The sequence below is a fragment of the Elaeis guineensis genome, chromosome 5 (genome assembly GCF_000442705.2).
Source record: "Elaeis guineensis isolate ETL-2024a chromosome 5, EG11, whole genome shotgun sequence".
Lineage (NCBI taxonomy): Eukaryota > Viridiplantae > Streptophyta > Magnoliopsida > Arecales > Arecaceae > Elaeis > Elaeis guineensis.
The window spans coordinates 113,381,941-113,407,833 of NC_025997.2; the positions used below are offsets into that span (position 1 = coordinate 113,381,941).

The following is a 25,893-nucleotide window of genomic DNA, read 5'->3' on the forward strand; positions in this document are numbered from 1 at the left end:
TGAAGAGAGAGAATTTTATATGGGTGGGGTGCCAACCTTTCACGTGCGCAAGAAGCAAAGGAGTGCACATCTTCACGTGCCCCTCCTTTCTTGTGTGAGATCAGGAGAGAGAAGCTCAAAAAGTGGGCTTAGGTAGTCAACATTAATTAGATCCTATTTAGATTCAAATCAAATCCAATTTGAGTCCAATTCAAAAAGACTGTCGATCCTGATCCAATCAGGATTGCAATTCAAGTCAAACTTGGATAATCAAACCTAATTAGTCTTAAATTAAATCAAATCTAATTAAATTTAATTTAATTTAAATTAATTAAGACTTGATTCATAATTTAATCAAGTCTTATTATATTACAATACTTGCAATTAAGTCCCTCTGCTAACAATTAGCAATTACTAAATCTGTAATACTTATAAATTAGTAGTTTCTAAATTCAAACTATCAATCCAATTGATAATTTGAATATGATCCAAACCATTGATCAGGACAAGCTCCTTTTGGGTGTGATCCTTCAGGTTCTATTCTATCTAATAGTGAGGCATACTATGATCTCCATCACAGTATCATCGAAACTTCTTTCGATGGGCTGGAACGATTCCAACTCATCTCAATAAGGATCGTTGATCTAAAAATGATCATAATGAGTTCTCATGATCCATCAATGACACCTAGCAGCATGTAGTGGCAATCGAGCAGAATAAAAAAATAAACTCCTAAGTATAGTTATCGTATAATTCAGTCCTTCTATCATGAGTCTCGACTAAACGAAAGTCATAGAGAACTCGTCAAACCCCATCATTAGTCATATACTAGATTGACTCGATTCGAATTCATTTGTGAATTTTATGAAATTTTTTTTCAATATTTACTCTTGCTTAGGTCAGAGACTTTCTGAACTCAGTCTCGCAAATTGTATAGGACTACTTCTTTTCTACCAAGATCGATAGATTTCATCTAGATGCATCCTACTTAAATAATGAATCAGAACCTACTATAGCCAATACATACAGCAAGGATTCGAATGGCTAGGGACTAAAGGAACGTACAGTCAAACTAAGTAGCTTCGCAGCGAATAGCCAACACACAACAGGTCAAAAGACCACATATACCATTGCAGCATCGAGAAAACTACCGATGAGTGAGTAGACATCCAAGTGATTTTTTGTGTTGGTCACGCTCAATATAAGTTATTCTCTAACAACCACGTACATTCTCACCTTAGTGTCTCCACACTACAGACTCAAAATTTATCTATCCGAAAGAGAGATGATCCGTGCTTCAATCTAACTGGATCGATCACTGTCCTCCGTGATGATCCTACGATTGAAAGAATTTAGAAATTAACTACTAATGATGTATATCTCAAATTCTCAACAACTTAAGAATATACAAAATTATCTTTGTTAATTTTTAGGATAAATCATGGATACATACAAAATGATTGGTAATAAAAACTGCCCGATAAGTACAAAATATATTATAGAATAATTATATGTGTCAATCAAGATTGACTTTTAAGGCATACATCTAACAGGTTCAAGATCTACCCCTAAACAATGCAATCCATGATGCCAATGTCTCGTTCAGACACAGTCAAAATGACAAATTTTAGGAAATAGGATCCTCCCCAAGATGTGGGGGACAAGCCTCATTTCTACAAACAGCTGGTTGGCAAAAAGTTTAGTGATACCTCTAATATCAGATCTCTGCAAGATTGTCTTCAATGCCTTTACCTTGTTGAATGGATGCTGTGGAGCAGCACTTTCATATGGTAACCCCCAAATTTGAACCAGCCACTCAACCATCAATAGAAAGGTGACTTCCTTTACCGTGCAACCTATATCATTCTATTTGTGGGCCATTGAACTATAAAACTCCCTCATAATTTTTGGGTAGGTTGGCTGGTTCATGGAATAGAACCTCTCCCATCCCTATCAAGGGATCCATGTGCCAATCTGGAAACCCTCTTGGTCAAGTAACCAGAAATCAATCTTCCTTCTGATTGTAACTACATGATCAAGAAGAGGAGCAGTGGGAACAGGTGGAACAGGAGAAGGGGAATACTAGTACCTTCTTGCTGATCAAAAACACTATCCTGCAAGGATCTGGCTTCAAATTTAGCTCGGCTTGAGATATCTTCTGACAGATGGCCAAACTCTTTCTTCGCAGCCCCATCCCACTCCAAGGAAGAAAAATCCAAGGGAAATAAGAAGGATCGATGGGTGGAGGCCAAATGGGATCCTCCGGGGTCTTAGGAATAGTTTCAGGGTAAAAAGTGAAAGAGATGAAGTGAAAAAGGAAAGAGGGATTTTACGATTAAGTACCATAGTTCCAACCAAGAGTCAACTCGTGACTTGTCGAGTCGACTCAGAGTTCACCTTGAGTAGACTCGAGCTCAAGCAAATTAAAAATTTTGATTTTTCAAGAAAAGAGCAAAAACAAAAATTCAAGGAGATTTGAATGAATAAAAATTGAGTGGAAAATCATCAATAGATTTTGAGGAATCAAGGAGTTTTAAGAGGATTTAGGCAAAAAGATCATAAAAACCTAGTTCTCTCCTGATCATGTAGAATCTATCTTCACTAAGTGATTTAATGAATATGTCAGCTAATTATTTATCAGTACAAATAAATTCTAACAATGCATTATTATTTTGAATATGATCTTTTATGAAGTGGTGTCTTATCTTAATGTATTTAGTTCTTAAGTATTGTATTAGATTTTTAGTCAAATTGATTGCACCTATATTATCCAGTTTATGAGCATCTTACTTAATCTAATTCTATAATCTTATAGTTGCTGTTTAATTCATAAGATTTGAGTATAATAATTTTCAGCTATAATATATTCAGCTTCCGTCATGGATAATGCTATCGAATTTTATTTTTTACTAAATTAAGATTTAGTTTATACTTAAAAATTGATAAGTTTTATTAGTACTTTTTTTATCTAGTTTATAATTAGCAAAATCAATATCAGAATATGTAATCAAATCAATTGAAGAATATTTAGAATACCATAAGCCTACATCATAAATTCTCATTAGATATCTTATAATTCTTGTGATAGCTAAAAGATGTAATTCCTTAGGATTTGCTTGCTATCTGGCATACATACATATACTAAATATTATATCTGGTCTATTAGTAGTAAGGTAGAGTAAGATTCAATAATATCTCTATAGAGTTTGTGATCGATACTCTTACCATTCTCATCTTTATCAAGTTCATATGAAGAGCTCATCGATATACCAAGAGGTTTAGTGGTCTCCGTCCCCATATTTTTTGATTATTTTTTTGATGTACTTACTTTGATTGATGAAGATTTTCTCTTTAGTTTACTTGATTTAGAGTTTGAGCAAAAAATTTAGTTCTCTCATCATGCTCATTTCGAACTCCCCCTGCATTAACTTAGAAAATTTTTGACAAAAAAAATTATTAGTAGCATCGAATATTATATCATCTACATAAATTTATACAACCAACAAATCATCATTTTTTTTCTTTAAAATAATATTGTACCTATACTACCTTCTGTGAAACAATTTTCAATCAAAAAATTGTTCAATATTTTATACCAAGAATGAGCTACTTACTTCAAATTATATAAAGCTTTGTATAATTTGAAAATATGGTTTGGAAGACTATGATCTTCAAAACTAAGAGATTGTTCAACATAAATTTCCTCTGAAATAAATTTATTTAAAAATATATTTTTAATATTTATTTGATATAATTTAAAGTCTATAAAACATGAAAATGCAAGCAATAGCCTAATTACTGCTAATCAAGTGATAGGGGAATAAATTTCATCAAAATTAATATCTTCTTTCTGATTATAATCTTTAACCACTAGTCTTACTTTGTTTCTTATAACTACATCCATTTTATCTAATTTATTTCTAAATACCTATTTAGTTCCTATTATTGGATGATCATTAGGTCTTTCAACTAATGTCTATACCTTATTTCTTTCAAATTGATTTAATTCATCTTGCATGGTAATCATCTAATTAGGGTTATTTCAGCTTCTTCAATTGTTTTAGATTCTATTTATGATACAAAAGTTAAGTAATTATTAATATTTTTTAAGGATGCATGAGTTCTTACCCTTTGTGATGGATCATCAATAATTTGATCTTTAGGGTGATCATACGCATACCTCCATTCTTTGGGTAGGCTTTTAGCTTGAGTACCTTCATAATTTCCTTCTTCTCCGCCAGCTTCCTTTCCTTCTTTTTTGTTGTCCTAAGCTGTGGATTCTTTGAGGGTAAGCTTTTTCATATCTTTATCAATTATACCTACATCATCATCAGAAATATTTTCTTTTCTAGAAGATAGGTTATTAGTTTTATCATACCATATGTATAGACTCTTTAACAACCAATGCATTTATTGAAAACTCTATATGCTTTGCTAGATATAAAGTAATATAAGAAAATATCTTCATCTGATTTTACATCATTTTTTTTAAAATTATCTTTACTATTATTTAAAATAAAATATTTACAACTAAATATATGAAAGTAACTAATATTTGATTTTTTATTTTTTTAGAGTTCCTAAGAGATTTTCTTCAAAATAGGTCAAATTAAAGCTCTATTTAAAATATAGCATACTGTATTGATAGCTTCATCCCAAAAATATCTTGAGAGTTTGCTTTTGCATAATATGATTCGGACCATCTCTTCTAGAGTTCTATTTTTTTTCAATAATCCTATTTTGTTGAGATGTTTTAAAAGCAGAAAAATTATGCTCAATACTCTTTTCATTGTAAAAATTTTCAAAATACTAATTTTCAAATTCGATTTCATGGTCACTTCTTATGCAAACAATAGTTTAATTCTTTTCATTTGAGACTTTTTGATAAAACTTAGTAAATGCATAAAAAGTTTCATCCTTTTGTGCTAAAAATAAAATTTAAGTAAATCTAAAAAAATCATCTACAATCATAAGTCTATATTTTTTACCACTTAGCTTGTCGTGCTAGTTGGTCCAAACAAGTCCATGTGAAGTAGTTCAAGGGGTCTAGATGTAAAAATCATATTTTTATACTTGAAGGAAGTTCTAGTTTATTTTTCAAGTTGGCATGCATTACAAATTTTATTTTTATCAAAGTTAAGTTTTGGAAAACCTTTCACAAGATCTCTTTTGATTATCTAGAAATTAAATCCATGCTAGCATGCTCTAACCTACGATGTCATAACCAACTATTCTCATTAATCTTAGCATTTATTGCAACTAGGCATCGGCCATTCTTAATGGAATGATCATCTAGATCAACCATATAGATATTTTGATACCTATGTCTAATTAGGATAATGCCATTATCAATGGGACTAGTAACTATATATATAAGTGATTCAAAATTTACTTCAAATTTTTTGTCATAAAGTTGACTTATGCTTAATAAATTGAGCTTTAAACCATCTATCAAAAGAATATTTTCTATATAAGTGGAAAGAGTGATACATATATTACCAATCCCAATGATATATCCTTTACCATTATCGCTAAAGATCACCACTCCCCCTTCTTTAGATTCAAGAATGATAAATTGCATCTTATCATCCATTATATGCCTTGAGCAGCCGCTGTCTAAATACCACATTCTTTTCTTTGCTTTGGCTACAAGACACACCTATAAATAAAAATCAAATAGAGGTTTTAAGTATCTAAGTCTTCTTGAGGCCTTTAGTTAGTGGAGATGGTTCTTTTGGGAACCCAAACCCTTTTGAAACTTTGATCATTTTTCATTTTTCTGAGTTTATAGTTATAGTCTTGGTGTCCAATTTTACCACTGCAGAAACAAGCAAAGTTTTGTGGGGAAGAGAAAGATTCTTTCACAAAGAAATTCTTTAAAAATTTTTGTTTCTTTTAAGATTTAAATCCAAGTCTAGCCTTATCAAAAATAGCCTTTTGGTTACTTAATATCATCTATAATTTTTCAAAAATTAAGATAAACTTTTTAACTATAGGTTTGTATTTCTCAATTCCTTCTTTTAGTTCTAATTTTTTGTAAAAATATGTTCTTTTTCTTTCAAATGCTTCTCTTTTTCTTTGATCAAAATTTGATTTGAGGACTTAAGACTTTTATTTTTCAAGATAAATTTTTTAAGTTCATCAATCAAATCATAAAATGTTTCTTATAATTCATCAAAGGTAAAATCAGTTTGAATTTCAGGTATTACCTCATCTTCTTGAGCCATAAAGTAGAGATTAATCGCTTCTTGGGCCTCCTCATCTGAACTCGAATCTTTACTATCACTCAAAGTGGCCACCATCGCTTTCTTCTTCATTTTTTTGGAGAATTTCTTTAATAGAAGGCAGTCCATCTTGAAGTGATCTAATTTCTTGTATTCAAAGCATATGGGTGACTCCTTATCTTTGTCTTTCTCTGTATTTGTGCTTGGCTTCTCTTTGGAGAATGGTCTCCTCTTGAAGTATGGATTCTTCTTCTTCATGAAGTACCTGAATCTTTTGGTTATGAGAGCCAGCTCCTTATCTTCATCACCTTCTTCAGAGTCTTCGTTGTCTTCTTTCTCTTTGGCTATTGATTTGAGAGCTACCGTCTTTCTTTTCTTGGCCTCCTTTTTCATATTTTACTTCATGGTTAACTCATATATCATGAGAGAACCAAAAAGTTTTTCAAGAGGTAAAGTGTTGAGATCCATTGCTTCCTATATGGCTGTTACCTTTGCCTCCCAACCTCAAAGAAAAGGCTTAAAAATTTTTCTTGCAAGTTCACTGTTAGTATAAGACTTATTCAAGCTTTTAAGCTCATTTATAATACTAATAAAATGTGTAAATATTTTAATTATATTTTTTAGTTGGTTCCATTTTAAAAAACTCATACTTATGTACTAATATATTGATTTTAAATTTTTTTACTTGATCAATACCCTCATTGGTAACCTCACGTCTATTCCATATTTTTTTAGCCAAAAATATAAGCAAAAATCCTATTGAATTTGTTTGCATCAAGTAAATAATAGAGTACATTCATTGTTTTAGCATTCAATTGAGCCATTTTTTTGTCAATATCATTCCAATCTTTTTCAAGTTTGGAGATAATATTACCATCAATAGTAATAGTGGGAATGCATAGTCCATTGATTATGATGCTCCATAAGTTATAATCAAAAGCTTGAATGAATATGCGCATACCTACTTTCCAATATGTGTAGTTTGAACTATTAAATAAAAGATGTTGGATAGTGGACTATCCTTTAGTAAGAGAGACTTTAATTAGGTTGTCATCTTTATCTTATCCTTTAAATTATAAGATAAATAAGTGAAAGAGAGTTTCTGCTCTGATACTACTTGTTATCTAGAGATACAACCTAAGAAGAAGAGTGAATTGGATTTTTAAAGTCTTATAAACTAAAACAAGTGTGTGCACTACTTGGATGAATGTATGCGATGGAAGTAGTGAACTCATAAGTAGAAATTTAAAGCAAGAATATAAATATCTAAAACACTAGATCATACACATAAATAATCAAGCTTATAGTGATTCGATGTCAAGCCCAATATCTATATCCACTCCTCAAGCAATCCTCTTGATAATTTCACTATAATCGCTTGATTATAGCAAGATTATTTTTTGGATTCATAATCTTAATCCAGTTGATTTTGTGGGCTCACCAACTAAAATCTATCTCCAGATCACTTATAGACTTATATAAATCTAATTTTAGACTTAAATGAGCCTATCTCCTAAGTTTTAATTTCAATTGAAACTTTAAGCACACAGAAATTATAGTGCAAAAAATATAACACAATTACAAACTCATTAATGAGCAGATATTGTGTCTTTGATACATAAGTTGAGAAGTTGGAAAGCTTTTGCAACAAATGCTCTCTTCTTTCTCTTAAGGAGGACTTAATTGCACAAGAAAACTGAGTGGATGGAGTGGAATAGCTCTTGTTGGAAACTCATGTAAGGTTGAAACGGAATTTTTCAAGTTTGTTTTAGTTGCTTTCTTATGTATCGTGATTTTCTTTTATTCTCCGACTTTAATAATGACTTAGACACCCACTAAATTAAGTTAGATGATTGAAAATGGGTTCATAGCCGTTAGAAGTCAGAAAATAGCCATTGGAGCTTTTTGGATGAAATCTGTAGCTTTCTGAAAACTAGTTGTTAGAGATGTCAATATCTGTGGAGTCGACTCAAGGTTTGCTTGAGTTGACTCAAGATCTTCGAGAGTCAACTCAAGGTCTTGGGGAGTCGATACGAGCGCTGTGTCCAAAAAATAGCCTCTCTATCTTTTCTGAGAAAGTCGACTCGAGATATTAGAGAGTTGACTCAAGGTCTATGTCGATACTAGTCTGCATATTAGAATTGACTCAAGGTTTGCTTGAGTCGACTCCAAGCCTGTGCCAAATGTTGAATCTGTGTCGGAGTTGGCTTAACTCCTCTAGGAGTTGGCTCGAGCCCTTTTTCACTAGAAAATTACATGGCTTGGCTTTTAAATTCTTCCTTCTTTGAATCTTTAAGATAAAAGCTTCAAGTTTCTTCGACATACGGTTCTAGCTTCCTGAAACTTCTCTTCAAATACTTAAATATTTTATTAGTACCAATTATATACTCAAATATTTTACTATTTATAAAAATCAAATATAAGATCAACAGATCCCTTTCGCATCTTTCATAAACTTAAATCTAATGCTTATTATTTAGAGTTACCTTCTGATTTAAAATTTAATCCAATTTTTAATATTGCAAACTTGTTTCTTATAAATTTGGTTTGAAATAAATTTTATTCGACTCAACGGCCTCAAACTATGACTATAATTATACCCTATAACTAGGCCAGAAATAGAACCACACTTATACCTTGTAGTATGAGCCAGGGTATTACATTTATATCTTATGGCAAAGTGGCAAGGCTACAAATCGAACATATTTGCGGTAGCTCCTATTATGGCATGTAACAGGATTTGAAGGTTTTTAAGGAGCGTAGGTGCCTTTGATTTTTAAAATGCTTACAACTTTTTAGGAATAGAGTCGCAAACATGTAGAGTAGTCTTCTTTTCTTTCTTTCTTTTTTAAGGAAACATGCATCAGATGGTCAGGATCGAATTAGCCTAAATTGGAATCATAATTAGATCCATATGTGAGAGCTCTAAAGCATTGTTTAAAAAAAAATAAAGTATGTAGAACATGCAGAAATCTTCTTTTTGTAGTAATATTGTCTTTTATAAAACATTATGATCCACTCATTTAGACTGTTTGTTTGCTTATTCAATTATAAGCTTGTTGTTTGTAGTTAGAAGAAGAAACATAAGAAATATCTAATGTAATGTTAATTAAACTAACTTCAGCAGCAACATTAGTTGCTTAGAAGGGGTTTGAAGACGTCTAGAAGTTGGGATAGGAGTGGAGCAGGATAGCATTTTGAATCAGGTGTACATTATTGAGAAGAAAAATTTTATAAATTCTTTATATGTCTAAGCTTTTGATATCGGACGAAAACAAGTACATAATGCAACAATGGAGCACTGTGACAGAATGATGCTATTCTCAGAAAATAACTTTTGTGATATTGGAAATACAGAGTCTGACATTAATAGGATGCCAAGCAGCATGTGAGAATTTTGTCCATAATGCACATTTCATTGAAGTTAACAATTTGCAAGGCATTCATAAGTTTGTTACATATTTAATGAAGAGAAAAAATATAAGAGAGGTGGCAACAGCGAAGTAGATTGCAAGGACTTTAAGTTCAAGTCTTAATTGGGATATGGAGCTTTTTTCTGTCAGTATTTTGCTACAGATGGCTGAATATCTTCTATTGAGGCAAATGGTCCAGATTGCCTTGAGACATATAAGTGTAGAGTGTAGATCTCACATAAGCAAAACGATGCCTGGAAATTGGTTGGAGAATTATTTTTCAAGAAGTTTGATGTCTTAGAGAAGCATGGTATGATTACTAGCTTTCTATTGGTGAGAGCATTACTTCTATTACTTCAACCATCTTGGTGCTATGCCTCGAGTGCGATGCTTCTTTTCTATTCTATATAATAAGGTGACTATCATGCCTCAAACCCAGCACCAGGGTTAGCCATGCGACACAGCTGCATACTCTCTAAGGCTAGACCTTAAAATCTATTGCAATCTCAATTCCATGAACGCTAATGGTCTCAATTCATAACAAAATATTCTATATTAATAAATAACAAAAATTTGTACAATTGACAAAAGTCAATCACCCGATTGGTATTGATAATGAACTATCTATTCAATCATTTCAACCATGATCCTAAACATAATCAAATACATGCATCATGCAACTCTGAAAAAAGAAAAGAAAGAAGGAGGTTTGAGCTTTACAATCCAGTAAAAATTTTCACACAGCCACATAAATATAATAATAATAAATAAAAATTATCATTGGATGGTACTTATATAAATCGTATGCCACAAAATATCATGATCATAAAACATGCGTAGTAAACACATACCTTTTCACATCAGATGATTATCTTTGATTAGCATATATCGGATTCAAACATATTTAGGTGCTCAGTTTCGGACTACCACAATCATGTTTTCAGTTTGTGATGGGGCATCAATAAAATGGCTAGTTCAGAGGACCACAAGTACTCAACACTGGATTATCACAACTATATTTTTAGTCCGTAGTGGGGCATTAATAAAGTGGCTAGTCCAAAGCACCATAAGTGCTCAATTTTGAACTACCACAATTATATTTCCAGCCCTTAGCTGGGCATCAACAAAGTGACTAGTCTAAAGGATTATAAGTGCTCAACTCTAGACTACCGCAACCACATTTTCGGTCTATGCCGAGGCATCAACAGTACCACATTTTCGACTTGTGGTGAGGCATCAATAAGTACCACATTTTCAACTTGTGGTGAGGCATTAATAAGTGGCTAGACCAAAGCACCACAACCCAACATTCAGTCACACAATTCAATTACATGCTTGTTAAATATTAATATTTCAATATCACTCTTTTGCACAATTCAATGCACATAAATACCGGAGTCCACCCAAACAAGGATCAATAAAATATGATACACACACACACACACACACTTAAATAAGGATCTAATAAGTAGTTATCAAATACCATAAAGAGCAAAATCACTAACATATAAAAATAGTTTTTATATAAATACGTAATTAATATTCAAAAATTCTTACTTCTATTGATGACAAACTCGATCACAACATCTACTAGTCCATGCCTAGCATGTCCAATCAATCAATATAATTCTAACTCATCCTTTGTCAACCATCAGTATAAGAAAAAATAAATTATTGTTAGATTCTTATGTTCAAAGCTTTAATATCTAAATTATTCTTAGTCCCAAGTTTCTCGACTCTATCCAATACATGGCTAATTAAGAAATAAAGATTTAGGGATTTATCTTGATTTAGGAATTAGAGCGTCAATCTCCTTAACATTTCTTGTCAGTTGATTTCTCCTCCATACAAAAATAAATGCTGACATGAAAGGAGATTGGTACAAAAAGGAAGATAAGGCTGACTAGGTGCGGCATCTAGCAGCCCAAATCAATCAAACAGCATAATCAAATCCTTCAAATCAATAAACGGATGTCCAATCAAGATAAGGTAGCAGATTAGATTTTGTTAATGATGGGTCCATGGATAGCCAATGAAGGCTAGGTTGTAGGCCAATAAGATGGGTGGTCACCCATTTGATTCCACAACTGGGTCAACTTGGGTCCATTGAGAAGGAAATCTAGGATCCTCTTTTTTGAGTCTACCAAGCCATAAGAGATGGGAAGAGAGAAGAGAGAACATAGGGAGGTCCTTAGATGCTTGAGCCAAGGTGGAGAACGGCAATGGTGGCAATGTTGGGTGTGGGCTGGAGGTCCGGCTTCTCGCGAGGTTGCGACAATGACAGAGATAGCGGTGACCGGTGGCATGGTGGTTGGCGGCAATGGTGGTAGGTGGAAAGACAGAAAACAGCAGAAACAGGAAAAGCAACCTTGCTTTTGATCCAATGAATTAGACTTCAAGGTAGCCGGCGGTAATGGCAAGCATCTGCCTTGGCTCAACCTCTGATGACAACTATGATGGCAACAACTGGCCAGGGTGATCGATGGTGGAGAAAGAAAAAAAATTAGGGAAGAAAGCATTCAAAATAGGGAAGCAACAATTCAAAACATGAAAGATTCATCACAATGAAATCCGGCAACAATATGGCTAGATATCGAGACCACAAGACCAAAAAAACAGAGAAGAAGATAATCTTAGGTTCTTTACCAAAGTCTGGCAAGGCCAAAATGGGTTCTCTAGTGATGTTTTTTGATAGAAAATGAACAAGAAAAGCTTGAAAATTGGTGGAAATTCCTCGAGAAATCGGTAGTGGAATCCGAAGGAGGAAGAGATCTCCTCTGTAGATGGAATCTAGGGTTTTTAGTCCGAGTTAAGCAAGCCCTGGCATTCCTAATGTTCATTCGAATTAAGAGAGAAGAAGACTCTGAACTATGGGTCCGGGTCTCTTTAGGCTGACCCAGGGCCCGAAGCTTGGTTATTACAATTCTTTGTCCACCATCCATAGTAGAGAAAAAACACACTGCTTTATCGGATTGGACCATATAGCACAATTAATAATGGGACAGGCATTTAATGCAGCTCAGCTTTTTTTTTTTAATTTTCTCTTGACAAACATACTCTGTCCCTTTAAGGTACAGGAAGTCATAATAACCAACGGGATATCATATGAAGATTCAAAAAATCATATATATTATTCAGGATGTCTTAGAACAAAGAAAAAAGACTATTTTTACTTTTCGATGCCTTATATGACTTCTTGTGAATCCTATGACATCCCGGATAATGTTATGAAATTGTGTTGCTTGGTATGATATCCTGTGTCAGTAATATTACTTCCTAATAACTGTTCATATGATGCAAAAAGATGTCATTCCATTATTATGACGTCTTGATATTTTCTATGATATCATGTTGATTGTTATGATATCTTATTATTATCGATGACATCCTAGCCAAGCATGAGTAAAATAGAGTAAAAGATGATGTCTTGGAGGGAAAGGGTTCTTGCAAGATAGATTCTCTATTTCAGTTGAGGCAGATTGAGAATGATGTTGATTTCATTAAAATTCTATTAAGTTTAAAGAAGCACTCCTGCTTTTCACTTACATGATAGCACTTTTTACTATGCGATGTTTCTTTCAGTCTTTCCTATAAATATGCCTGTATCAGTCTTGGGCTTCGAACATGAAATCCTAAGTTCTTGTGTTCTTTGTTTACTTCTTGTTCTGTCAATGGAACAATCTCTTTCTATTATTTTTTTTTAATGGATTGTGGAGAAAAAGGCAATATTCTGATCATCATCTAATTCTTTTGCAAAATCCTGTCTTTGATCCATGTCAAGCATGCATGCCACCACTTATCATAGGACATATGATAGAGCTGAAATTTTGCAAAAAACTAATTTTGATCTCTTATCTTTATATTTTTCATGTGATGTTTATTAGCTGATCCAAAGAAAACTGAGCATTTGCATGCCTTGGAAGGAGCCAATGGGAGACTGCACTTGTTTAAAGCAAACTTATTGGAAGAGGGCTCTTTTGATTCAGTGGTTGACGGGTGTGAGGGTGTTTTTCATACAGCATCTCCTTTCTATGAAAATGTCACAGATCCACAGGTTCATATTATTATCTCTATTACAAAATAACGTTGTTATTATTTTTTCCATAGGTTTACATTTTTTCCAATAATGTACTGTTTGAATTTGCTCCTAACTTATTAATCTTACAGAAGAAAAGCAGTATCATCATAATTTCTTTAGTTTTTTGTGCAATCTTTGCTGGTGTTGAGCTACTATTGGAGTGAATGTATTCTTTGTACTAAGTGAGCTCATGCGCTAGAGGCCCCACTGATTGAAGGAAAATCCTCTCCATTGGAGCACCAGTTAAGAGTATGCACTCCTGCATCTATTTTAGCGGTCATCCATGATGTGTTTGCCATGATGGGTCTCTCTCTCATTTAATAAATGTGGGAACCTTGGGTTACTAATAATTGGCAGAATATTGGGAAGTCTGAAATATTTTTAAATTTTCAACTAACTCGAAAGGTGGGATAGGCAACCTCATTCGATCCAACCTCAAACAACACAAAATAGGGAAGGAATTGATAGGGCTTACGAGGTAGCACCAACATGGGGAAGACCAAGGTTAGCCGAACTGGTACCAGGACCCGTATTGGTTGATGCCCAGCTCGGTAAGGTACCAGTTTGATACCGTACCAACACAGTACATTATGGCGTGTCGGTTTCAACTGGCACACTATATTTTTAAATTTTTTAAGCTTTAATGAAAAGTAATCTTTTTTTGTGGGGAGGGGGGTAAGGGGTTTGAATGATTTTAAGTCTAATTTGATGTTTTGGAGGTTCTTGTCATCCCAGTACATCCAAAATGATGCTTCTTGACATTGCGGAGTGATTTTCTGCATCATTGACATAAGCTCTGAAACAATACTACCTTGGGAAGGCACAAATCTGAAAATATATGTCATTGGGTTTACTAACCCGAGCCTTTTGCATTAGTGTCAGGCTGAAACCTAAATGTAAAGGAAAAAGCCAGTTGTCCTGGCTTTGCATGTTGGAAGAAGCAACTTAAAATATCCTAAAACCAATTAGCAAGATACAAAACATAAAATGATACAATCAATTACATGCATCTAAAATACAACATACATGCCAAATCTAAATCTTGTCGAGTGGCAATATCTCTCGTAGATATCCGGATCATTAGCATAATCAGAAGGCACATCAGCTCTTCCCTTTAACCAAGCAGTGTTGTAGTCCCATATGCTTATCTTATAAGGTACATTCTCTGAGTTATAACTGCTCTGGGATGTCTCACTGAAGCTGGGGCTCTGAGATGTGTCTTCTGATTGATAATACGACTATAGAGGGGTCCATCCAAATATACCAACTGTAAAATTCAATTTATAAGGTTCTCCATGCTACATAGAGTAGTAGTCGCTGGAAGATGATGCCTCACATGCACCATACCCATACCATATGGGTCATAGGCTGCTTATGGCTGTGGAGATTATCAAGACAGCAATCTTGTGTATACACTCAATGAGTTAATACCAATATTTTGAGACTTGGTTGGAGTAGCTGGGTCTACCTGTTTGATTGGCCACCTGCTAGCTATGGTAGGCCAGGTTGAGTCAAAACTTGTATCTAGCTAAAACCCATTTGAACCTATGAATTGAGCAGCTCAACTATATGAACCACCTGGTCAACAACTTAATTTGACTCGGACTGGGGAAGGGGCCGTTTACCCTGAAACTCAGACTGCTGACTTCTCTTCTTCTCAGGTGAGGCAATGGGAGCAAAAGATCACCAACAGTTGTATAGATCTGATGATCCTCTTTGCTATTCTTATTTTCTTTAATTAAGGTGGCTGCACCATAGAGGTTAGGTGGTGGGAATAATAGCTGGTTGAGGTACCAGGACTGAAGGGATGGAGGCTAGGTCAAAAGTGCTTTGAGGCGGCAATTTCAGAGAGGACTTAAGGACGTCATGGCTAAGGGGTTGAAGTGGCAACATTTGATTTCTATAGATGGGACCAGCAGGTTTTTGTAGCAATGCTTCGGAGGGAGATATAGGTGGCATTGAATAGTGATAAAGACAACATCTGAGCAAGTTAAGGTGGCACCAAGCGTGACTAAGGTGGCACCAGAGGATTGGAGAAGATAGGTTTAAAGGTGGGGAGGCAGAGGGATCGAAAACTACTTTCCTAAAGATACTCCAACAAGAAGATAGAACTAAAACATGAAGAAAAATAGTTCCTCAATTAGTTAAGAACAAAAATTCAAAATTTGGAGAACCGAACCATGGAACTATGGGACCCTATATGTAAAGACATCTAAACTATCTATTATCTAGTACGATTCTAATTACTAAATTTTCCTTGACTCAACTATGACTTATAGACACTAATCATAAATATTAAAGATCAAAAGCATAACTATCCATGGACTAAAAAAAACAACTCAAAAAAAAAAGGAAAAAAGATATACTCTCTGTCTGCTTGCATCTATTTGTACAGAAACTAGTCACTAAGTTTTGGGCAAGTGTTACAGAATTTTACATTTTTTATATTTTGATTATGTATTTCAGGTTGTTGCATGTTTGCAACCTAGATTCAATTTCATGCACAAAAGTTTCATGCAATAAAATGAGGCTTGTCATATGGATTGATTATGTGTACTGAACTATGCCTATGCAATTCCACATTCTTCATTTGATGCTGCTTGCATATCTGGCCACTTTATCCGTGCAGGATAATAATATTCAGAATAGACTAACTTTTGCCTTGTATGCTGAAAGTGTGTCTGACTAATTGAACATTTCATGCTGACTGCAAATACTTTTGCTCTCTTGCCTATGTTGTGTTATAATGCAGTAATATATGAGGGACTGGATAAGATTACTGGAGACTTCTTAACTTTTTAATTGTTTTCTGTCCAATGTGCCTGGATAATATTCTTTATTTTCACTGTCTTAAATGATGGCAAGTATAACTTTTTTAACAGCATTGTCTTTCAATCGTACATTTAGGCTGAATTAATCGACCCAGCAGTCAAGGGAACACTCAATGTTTTCAGTTCCTGCATTAAAACTCCTTCTGTTAAAAGATTGGTCGTAACATCATCCATGGCTGCTGTTATACGCAATGGAAGACCGCTAACACCTGATGTGGTAGTTGATGAGACTTGGTTTTCTAATGCAGAGTATTGTAAGCAGGCAAAGGTATGAGCTGATACTGAGGTGTATTTTTCTCTTTTTGAATCATATCTGGATAGAGACAGCATGGAGGTTGTATGATCAAACATGGTTGTGACATGAATTCCCTGAGAACATATGCAAGAAAGAAAACTAGCTACTTTAATTATTTTTTCCCTGATCCTTTTTTGCAATGTTCCATGCAGAAACTTTTAATTTCCTTAGAATATTCATCAGAGGACACAACAAAATCTTATAAGTGATGTCATCTTTGGAGCAGATCATGTTTTTGTGTTGCATTATGTATGATTTGTTGGTGGCATCAATATGAAGTTAAAAAACATGCAATGCATGGATGTGGATCAAACATGACATAGTTGTTGTATGGGTCACTGCGTGAAGGGGTTGATATGTTAGATTTGGTAGAAAGAATAGATTGGTTGTGGACTATATGCCCAATCTATTGACCCTTGTTGGGAGAAGGCTACAGCCACTGTGTAGCCCACCTTCTAACATATGGGTTGTTCTATCAACAAAAATAATCAATACAAGCCCATGTTTCCATTCCCACATTTAAGTAGCATGTGTCTGCATGTATCTTGATTTAATAATTTAAGAGAAATGTATAGATTTATGAATATAGAAATGCATGCCTCATATGTCTAGTTGGCATTCTACTACCTGGTAATGTGTGTGGAGATGCCAAAATATAAATAATACTCCATGAATATTAGAGATTTTTTTTAACTTTTTCACCCTGGAAAATGTGCCATATAAGCATTATACAGTCTTAGACATCAGTAGTTTATTATTATTAGCATGTGACATGCAATTAACATATATTTTATTGAGAAAAATGATTTACTGAAACAGCTTAGATTTAAGTTTATGGAGATTTTTTTTGGTTTCTGTACCATATTTCACATTTTATTGAATCAAAATACCCTGACTATTGATAAATTTGACTACAGTATCCTTGTTTTGTCAACTGTAATCTAATAATTTATATAAGTTTTTTTTTTTTTGATATACATAGTTCTAAAAAATATGCAATTGTAGAAAAAAGAAAACTCCCAAACATTAATGTTTTATGGATGAATATATTTGTTAGCATGAGAACTCATGTCCCTGTGACTATCAGTCCTGTCTTTGATAACTGTATGTATGACGAATTGATGATCAAATGCTGTGAAAAATATACATAATTAAGATTTTTGTGAAGGTGGATGATTGCTCTTATCTTCTATCGCTTATCATATTTGCTAATTGTTTATCCTCTTATCCCACAAATGTAGTTGTATGCTTGGGGCACATGTTCAAAATGTAAGGATCTGATCTTTCTACAAATATACTTCTAGATGTCAAAACGTTTTTGTCAAGTACATATATGCTTGTGTGTTGATACTTGATAAATTTTCAATTTGGGCTCTTGGTTTTGTACTTCTGGACCTATAGATGAATACAATTTCCTATGATGAACCTAAATTCCTTCTCAGTTTGTCTGGGTTTTGGACTGAGGATTGGTCGCCTGTTGCACAAGCTTGAGCATAAAGTGCATAACTGGTAAGATAGCCTTTCCTACCAGCCAAGAGGCCTTCTAAGTTTCATGGCAGGGTTCCTCTTTTACGCTAAAAGTTGCGAGTAGCAGAAATATTGCACCAATTTATAGACGGTCCATATAAAATTCAGTTTCCTGTCATGAAACATATTTGTACATTGATTAATCACACTTTAATTCATAAGGCTGAACCTGTTTATATTAGATAAGACATGTTGATTAAGGAACGGTCTATATCCTGCAAGTAAAATCCAGAGCGTGAAGCATCATGAGATATATTGAATTCCTTCAACATGATCTAACAAACTGACCAGATAAGTTGGATAAAGCTGGTCATTTGTATTTTTTGTTCCCTTAACATTTTTTTATTGCTTGAATTATTGTTTATTCTCATTGTAATATGATGCCAATTGATTATTAGTGAGGCTATACTCTGTTAAAAGCTTACAGTTCATTATCTTATGTTGTAGATGAAGGTTTCTGATAATACTGGTAATGCAAAATTGCAATGTGATAGTTTATAAGACAAAAGAATAATTATGTTTAGTGTTTGTATGCGGTAACTTGAATAAAATTTATGGTTATGCTCCTCTTTAAATGTTAGAATAGCTTAGAGGTATTAGGTGCTATTTGTTCCAGAGTACTGCAAGTGGTAAGTTACTCTACTTCTTGAGTTGTATTGGACTAAACAAAGTTAGTGGTATCTGTTTCGAGAATATTTTGCCTAACCTATCAGTTTCTATTAGATGTGGTACGTACTCTCGAAGACATTGGCAGAGGAGGCTGCTTGGAAGTTTTCAAAGGATAATTCTATTGACATGGTAACAATAAATCCAGCAATGGTCATAGGTCCTCTTCTGCAACCTACTCTAAATACGAGTGCTGCTGCAATCCTGAACTTGATAAATGGTATGCAAAATTCCTGATACATATCATATTTGTTGAATCTTGGTAAACAGTAACCAATACTTAACTCTCTCAGTTTAGCTACCTATGGTAAAGTATGCTTTTTTGAACAAAAAGAAACATCAGCTTCAAGGCATCGGGAAAAAATTTGGCCATACTTATTGCTACTTAGAATGACTATGGCAAGTCTAGAGGTACTTGCATGCTTGAAGTCATGGGATTTGAAGCCTTATTCTTTATGTGCTCTATCATCAATGGAACTATTGTACCTTTTTCCAAAAGGAAAAAGGAAAATGTAACTTTGTTACCAAATTGGTATCAGGGAACTATCAGAATTTTTGTCCAAAAAATCTCCCAAAATTTGGTTTTGGAAAAGAAATATTAATTGACAAGATAAAAGTCAGTACTAATGCCATGTGTAAACTAGCTTATGAGAGGGCTCTTAAACCATGTACCATTGATCACATATGAGTTTACCTTGAAAGCGGAACATTGACTTGAGATTCTAATAAAAGAAACATTCAACACATTTCAATTTTTTATGTCCCTTAAATTCCTTTAATGAGTTAAAAGAAGCTTCTGCTAGGGCATTATGCTCTCATGGCATAATGATCTAGAGTTTCCTTCAATGCTAATAATCAAAAAAAACATCCAATAGAGCAAGCTGCTTACAACAGCAGCAACAGTAGTGGAAAAAAAAAAAACTCTTCCATTTTTAGCTCAACATTCCACAGCAATAATATGAGCTCCTTCCTGAAAAAGGAAAAAAAAGTGCCAAGAAAAAGAAAACACTTAAAAATATCAATAAGTCAAATGGAGAAACATGCAGTAAACATTTAATTGACTACTTATTTAGATGCAACATCATAATATCAAACATGTATGAAACCAATACGGCAAGTTTATGTTATTTGATAAAAGATAGTTTAATGATTTAATAAAAATCATTGAAGTGAAAGTAAGTTGGCTCTTATATTTAAGCTTTGCCCATTGGCGTTTATTAATGGGGCTAGCTCCTCCACTATATACATGTGCACTGGCATTACGTTTTTGTAGCTCTGATTTTTAGTCTTTCCAGTTTCAGGTTCGAACCCAACATATAAAATTTGTTTTATTTTTTATCTTTGATTTAGCTTTTTATAATTTGGACCGAAAAACTATAAAATGCTATTCATATTATTAACTAAAACACTAATTATTGAACTAAACTCAACTCCACTCAACTAAACCTTAATCCCAAACTAGTTGCGGTCAGCTACATGAATCCTTTTCCTTTGTTCCACTCGATTAGCACTATACTTTCTGAGAGTTATTGAGATAAACTATTATTACACTAAAAATGTAAAAGAACAAATAGAAAAATTGTGATAGCCATCATATCTAAAGTAAGATAAAAGGGTTTACCAAAAGAAAGTATACCATATAAGATCAAGGATTGCAGAACCATCCTGAATCACCCGATTTAAGGTGTACTGCATCGTGCAGGCAACGGGCCGTCCGACAATCGAAATGAGAAACTGGAAAATGAGGGGAAGAGGGAGAAGAAAAGAGAGGAAAAGAGTGAGTGCGCCAGGGGGGGGGCGCCTCTGAAGGTCGTTGGAGAGCCATTGACTTCACTTAAAGTTGGCAACCACATTGCCGACTTCAGCCAAAATCAGCAAAATAAAAAAATCGAAACAGGGGCTCCTATTTCTGAATCCCCTCTTTCGATCAAGAGGAGGGTGCAGCGCCTCATCCGATTTTTCATTGGGTACACAGGCCTCTGGCAGCCCTTCGATGACCATCGAAGGCCCTCTCTCCCTCTTCTCTTTCTCCATCCCTCCCCCCTCTCTCTCTTTTCCTCATGTCCTCTATCAACTATCTCTATTGTGCCAATTTGGGCCCAGTATGGAATGGCCGGGAGCAAACCAATCCATGCTGCCAGCAAACTGGTTCGAGCTTCAGTTTAGCACAGCAAACCTTATATACAACCGATAGAACATTTATCAAAACACATAAGCCATAAAATTAATTAAAGTAAAAAGAGAGGAAAGTAAATGCCAAGGTGAAGGTCTAGTGGTTTTATCCAAAATGGGCCAAAAATAAGTTGATAATTGTTCAGATGTCTAGTTTCATTGCTATAGGCCTAATAATGAAAAATCTCCAGATAAATGTTTCATTCATATAGAATTTTGAACCATGCTTCTTGTTGAACTCTTTGATTTGCTTCACTTTAATGTTATAAACATGCTCTATTGAATCTAGATTATTCTTTTTGACAAAATTTTTTTTTCTGATGAAGGAAGAGAATTAAAATCTAACAAGTTCTTCTTGAATCATTTGTAGGATCTTCTACATATCCAAATGCAAGTTTTGGGTGGGTTAATGTCAAAGATGTTGCCATGGCACATATTCTGGCATTTGAGGTTCCCTTAGCAAGTGGAAGATATTGTTTAGTTGAAAGAGTTGCTCACTATGCAGAGCTTGTGAAGATTTTGCATGAACAATATCCTGCTCTTAAGCTGCCAGAGAAGTAAGTTACTGTCTTCAATAGCATTGGATTTATGTAATTGCTGAGGCATATGTTTTAGAAACCATATTGTTTTTAAGAAAAATAACTCTTTTGCTAATTGCTAATTTGTTATTCTTTTTTTCTCATTGGGAGTATGCGGTTTCTATGCATTTTGTCCTACATTCTTTTTCAATGTTCTATCTTGCCTTTTTATGTTTCTATCTATTCAGTAGGTCTATATCATAAAAAAAAATTGTAACACCCAAGTCTTAGAACATGTATTGCTGTTCTTGGATTATGACCGAATATCATAGCTAATGTTTTTGGACCATTTCCTATCTTCATCCAGAATCTAGCAATTCATTCCTTTCTTACCCTTAGCCAAGCTGCAAACCCCAATCCATATTGAGGTTGCAAATTGTCTGTGCATATAGCAATACACAATCAAAGATGGGATTAGCATGGGAAGTGTCACAGCAATAGCAACATATCTTGTGAGTAATGGAGTATATTTTCTGACATTGTTTGTCTAATATGTTCCTCAAGTATCATACCATTTGATGCACTAAGTAAATATTTTATTAAGTTTTAAGCTTATAGGCATAACCTCTGAGTTTAATCTGCTATGGGCTAGTGCTAACAACTTGATATAAAAATTTTGTTTCCTGTTTTATCGCTTAATTTTTGTAGCTGGGTCACATAATTTCATAGAATGCTGACACGTCCACCATATGGAGGTGATTCAACTACCAAATTTGCTTTTTGTTGATCGTGTGAGTCAACATATGTAGAGATACATTCCATTATTTATCAAGTATTCAATTAAAGATTTAGCTCAAACTGAAGAGATGTCAAATCACATTACACCTTTGTATAATGGTTTGAATTCTTGTTGAAAATTACTAGTTTATCCAAGTTGTTCTACTTGGTTTATCATACCCAAGCAGAGTCAAGGAAGTATAGACCTGCTTGAGCTTTATTTGAGCCTATTTTGATTGAAATATGGGCTAGCACTAACAACTTGATATAAAATTTTGTTTTCTGTTTTATCGCTTAATTTTTGTAGTTGGGTCACATAATTTCATAGAATGCTGGCACGTCCACCCTATGAAGTATGAGTACTCCTATTTCAGGCATGTACTAGCATCGAGTATATTTTCGATGCTGGTACTTTTCTTTCAACACCAATACTCCTATCTCTACATTCTTGAGATTGCAAGTTTGTCCCTTGATGAACCAGATGTGGAGGAGAAGCTTTTTGCTGATGATACAGAGAATGAAGCAGCTGAAACTATTATCACTTGATTATCAAAACTTACTATTTTGATTTCTTCTATTTATTTAGACTGTTAGTTTTTTTCTTTTCATTAATTGCAAATGTTTGTTTGTTTTTTATGATGATATTTATAAATTTAGTTGAGATTTGAAAACTTAATTTTATTAATATTCAAATATTATATATATGATTCAATTTTTTGATATATTTTTATTAATATTCTAATATTATATATATCCAAATATTAATAAAAATATAAAATATCTAGCCGTACCCGTATCGTGATTTTTTCAATTTTTGCCATATCAATGTACCCATACCATAAAATATCCGTATCGCGTACTGGTATCTATGCTTCCTAGCGTCCACCATATGGAGGTGATTCGACTACCAAATTTACTTTTTGTTGATTGTGTGAGTCAACATATGTAGAGATACATTCTATTATTTACCAAGTATTCAATTAACGATTTAGCTCAAACTGAAGAGATGTCAAATCACATTACAACTTTGTATAATGGTTTGAATTCCTGTTGAAAATTACTAGTTTATCCAAGTTGTTCTACTTGGTTTATCATACCCAAGCAGAGTCAAGAAGTATAGACTTGCCTGAGCTTTATTCGAGCATATTTTGACTGAAACTACACAGATTTCATCAGAAAAATCAAACCCTAGTTTTGGGGAGCAACATTATTTCATACTATAACTTGAAAGCTTGTGTTTGTATCTACAGTAATAAATGACTGTGTGAGCATATTTATTTTTTTATCTATATCACCATGTCAAAATATCCATGCATGATTCCAAGAAGGAAACTGTAATTCATGCTAACCTATGTTTTAGATCTCTCATTCTTTTTCCAAATTTTTTTTTATGTGACCCTTTTTTTGTTTCTTTCTTTTCTCTTTGCTTAAACTCAAAGGTATTACTTTTCTAGCTTTGGTAAATTTAAGCTGAAACTAGTACAAAATGTGAGGAAAAGCTGAAATTGACATATTATCTACTAATATGTGATTCTTAAGTGCAGCCAAGCACAGCTACTGCAGACACCATGGTTTAGTCCTTTTCCACTTTATGTAGTGTCTATACTCTATTTAATAGCAGCAGGGCTTTTAGGATGACCTGCTGCCATCTATTGGTGATTTGTCTCTCTCTTGGTGCATATGTTCTCTCTCTACGACCTTCTTGGCACAACCTTATTTGTCGTAGATACTACTTCGTGCTTGACTATCCATTGGACATGACTTTGTGCTTGTCTCTTCTTTTGAGCTTGTTGGACCTCATGAGCTTTGTCCAAGATTCTCTTAGGTTCCAACTTGTCCTCTTTAATTTCCTCATTCAATCTTTAGCTATCTACATCTCCCAAGTCATAAGAAGCTTGGACACACAAAGCGCAAATGTAACAAGAAGCTGCTCTAACCATAACAACATTAACTACATCTGATGCTCTCTTCTTTTAAATTAGGCCATTCCAATGCCCTAAGTATCTCAGAACTTCTTGAGTTGTATCTCGTAGCTGTGTATAATTTCAGTTTAAAGTTTTTCTACTTGCAAATATGGATAACTACTGATTTGGCGACCTTTTCTACATGGATCAAATCCAAATCCTAATTGAACATCCCATTCTTAGTTCAAGTTTGCTATTGTCAGGCTCTGCTTAATCTGTAGCATTACTGTTCTCCCCATTGAAAGAAAAACCTGTGTATCTTATTGATGAAGATTACAGCCATGTCTCTGTAATTAAATATATGCCATGTATGTGCTATAAGTTATTGATTACCTAATGAATGTGTTCTGAAACATTTTTTGGTTTTCACACTGTGATCATAAAGCACATGCATCATGCTTGATTACTCTTCCTTGATCTTCTTTTATTCGTATCTTTGAAGTGTCAAATAAATGCTGAAATATTTTTCCAGAGCACAGATGTATATTTTTGTATTAACGTCTACTTTGCTTCCTCTGTCAACTTGTTCTCTACTTTCCTACTCTGTGAAGAGGTTTAAGGCTGCTTTTCAGCCAGTCATTCCAATTACTAGTTCTTGATGAGATAAGTTTTAATGAGTTACCCTTCAATCTAAATGTACATCTCTACTTAGATAAAGCTCTCTTTTTCAAAACTTGTTCTCTGATTGTCATGCTTTATATGCTGGCAGGTGCGCAGATGACAAGCCCTTTGTGCCAATATATCAGGTCTCAAAGGAAAAGGTAAAAAGCTTGGGCATTGACTATATTCCTCTAGAGACAAGCATCAAAGAGACTGTCGAAAGCTTAAGGGAGAAGGGGTTTGCTAGTTTCTAAAAGTTGGCTGGTGCAAATTAAAGCTCACCCAGTTAGTTGGGACAATGCTTAATGGCACTACAAAGACTACGAGATAGTCTAGCTCCACTGAACCAAGAGAACTCCCAACTTTGTTTTGTGCAACCGTGCAATCTTTGCTTTATTTGTTACTGAGACATTTTCTAGGAGATATTTTTATGAGTCTACCATGTTTGATTGTGTTTTCATGCCTGATAGTGGTGTTTTTCTGGCTATTTATAGGCTAAAATATGGTATGCACTGAGTTCCCCTTGACCTTCGCTTCATATGACTGAAAGAACGTCATGCCATGCCTTCAATGAGAAGGTTTCTAAGACAATACTATCTCATTAAGGTGTCATCATTATTGTTATTGACTATCATAATGAATATATCGGCTGTTAATTGTTGTCAATAGAAACAAAATAACAGCATTATTTGCTAAAATAACTGTTGGTATATTATGGTATTAGTTTTTGGATAGCTTCTACCACATTTTTAGTAAGATGAGATAATGGTTTGTTCTCTAAACAAGGAAAACATGAAGTAAAAGATTTGGATATCTATCATGCAAACGACGTTATGGTGTAATAAGGGT

The 25,893-nt window shown here is 34.0% G+C and overlaps 1 protein-coding gene across 1 annotated transcript in view; it reads left to right on the forward strand.

Moving 5' to 3' along the window:
- LOC105034771 (phenylacetaldehyde reductase) overlaps positions 1-25,635 on the forward strand; it is a 128,782-nt gene extending 103,147 nt beyond the window's left edge. Inside the window, exons 2-6 of the mRNA XM_073258102.1 lie at positions 13,501-13,670; positions 16,602-16,793; positions 19,071-19,233; positions 21,556-21,742; positions 25,154-25,635. Of these exons, the coding sequence (XP_073114203.1) occupies positions 13,501-13,670; positions 16,602-16,793; positions 19,071-19,233; positions 21,556-21,742; positions 25,154-25,298 (857 nt within the window). The 3' untranslated portion in view covers positions 25,299-25,635. The remainder of the gene's footprint in view (positions 1-13,500; positions 13,671-16,601; positions 16,794-19,070; positions 19,234-21,555; positions 21,743-25,153) is intronic.
- The last annotated feature ends 258 nt before the right edge of the window (positions 25,636-25,893 follow it).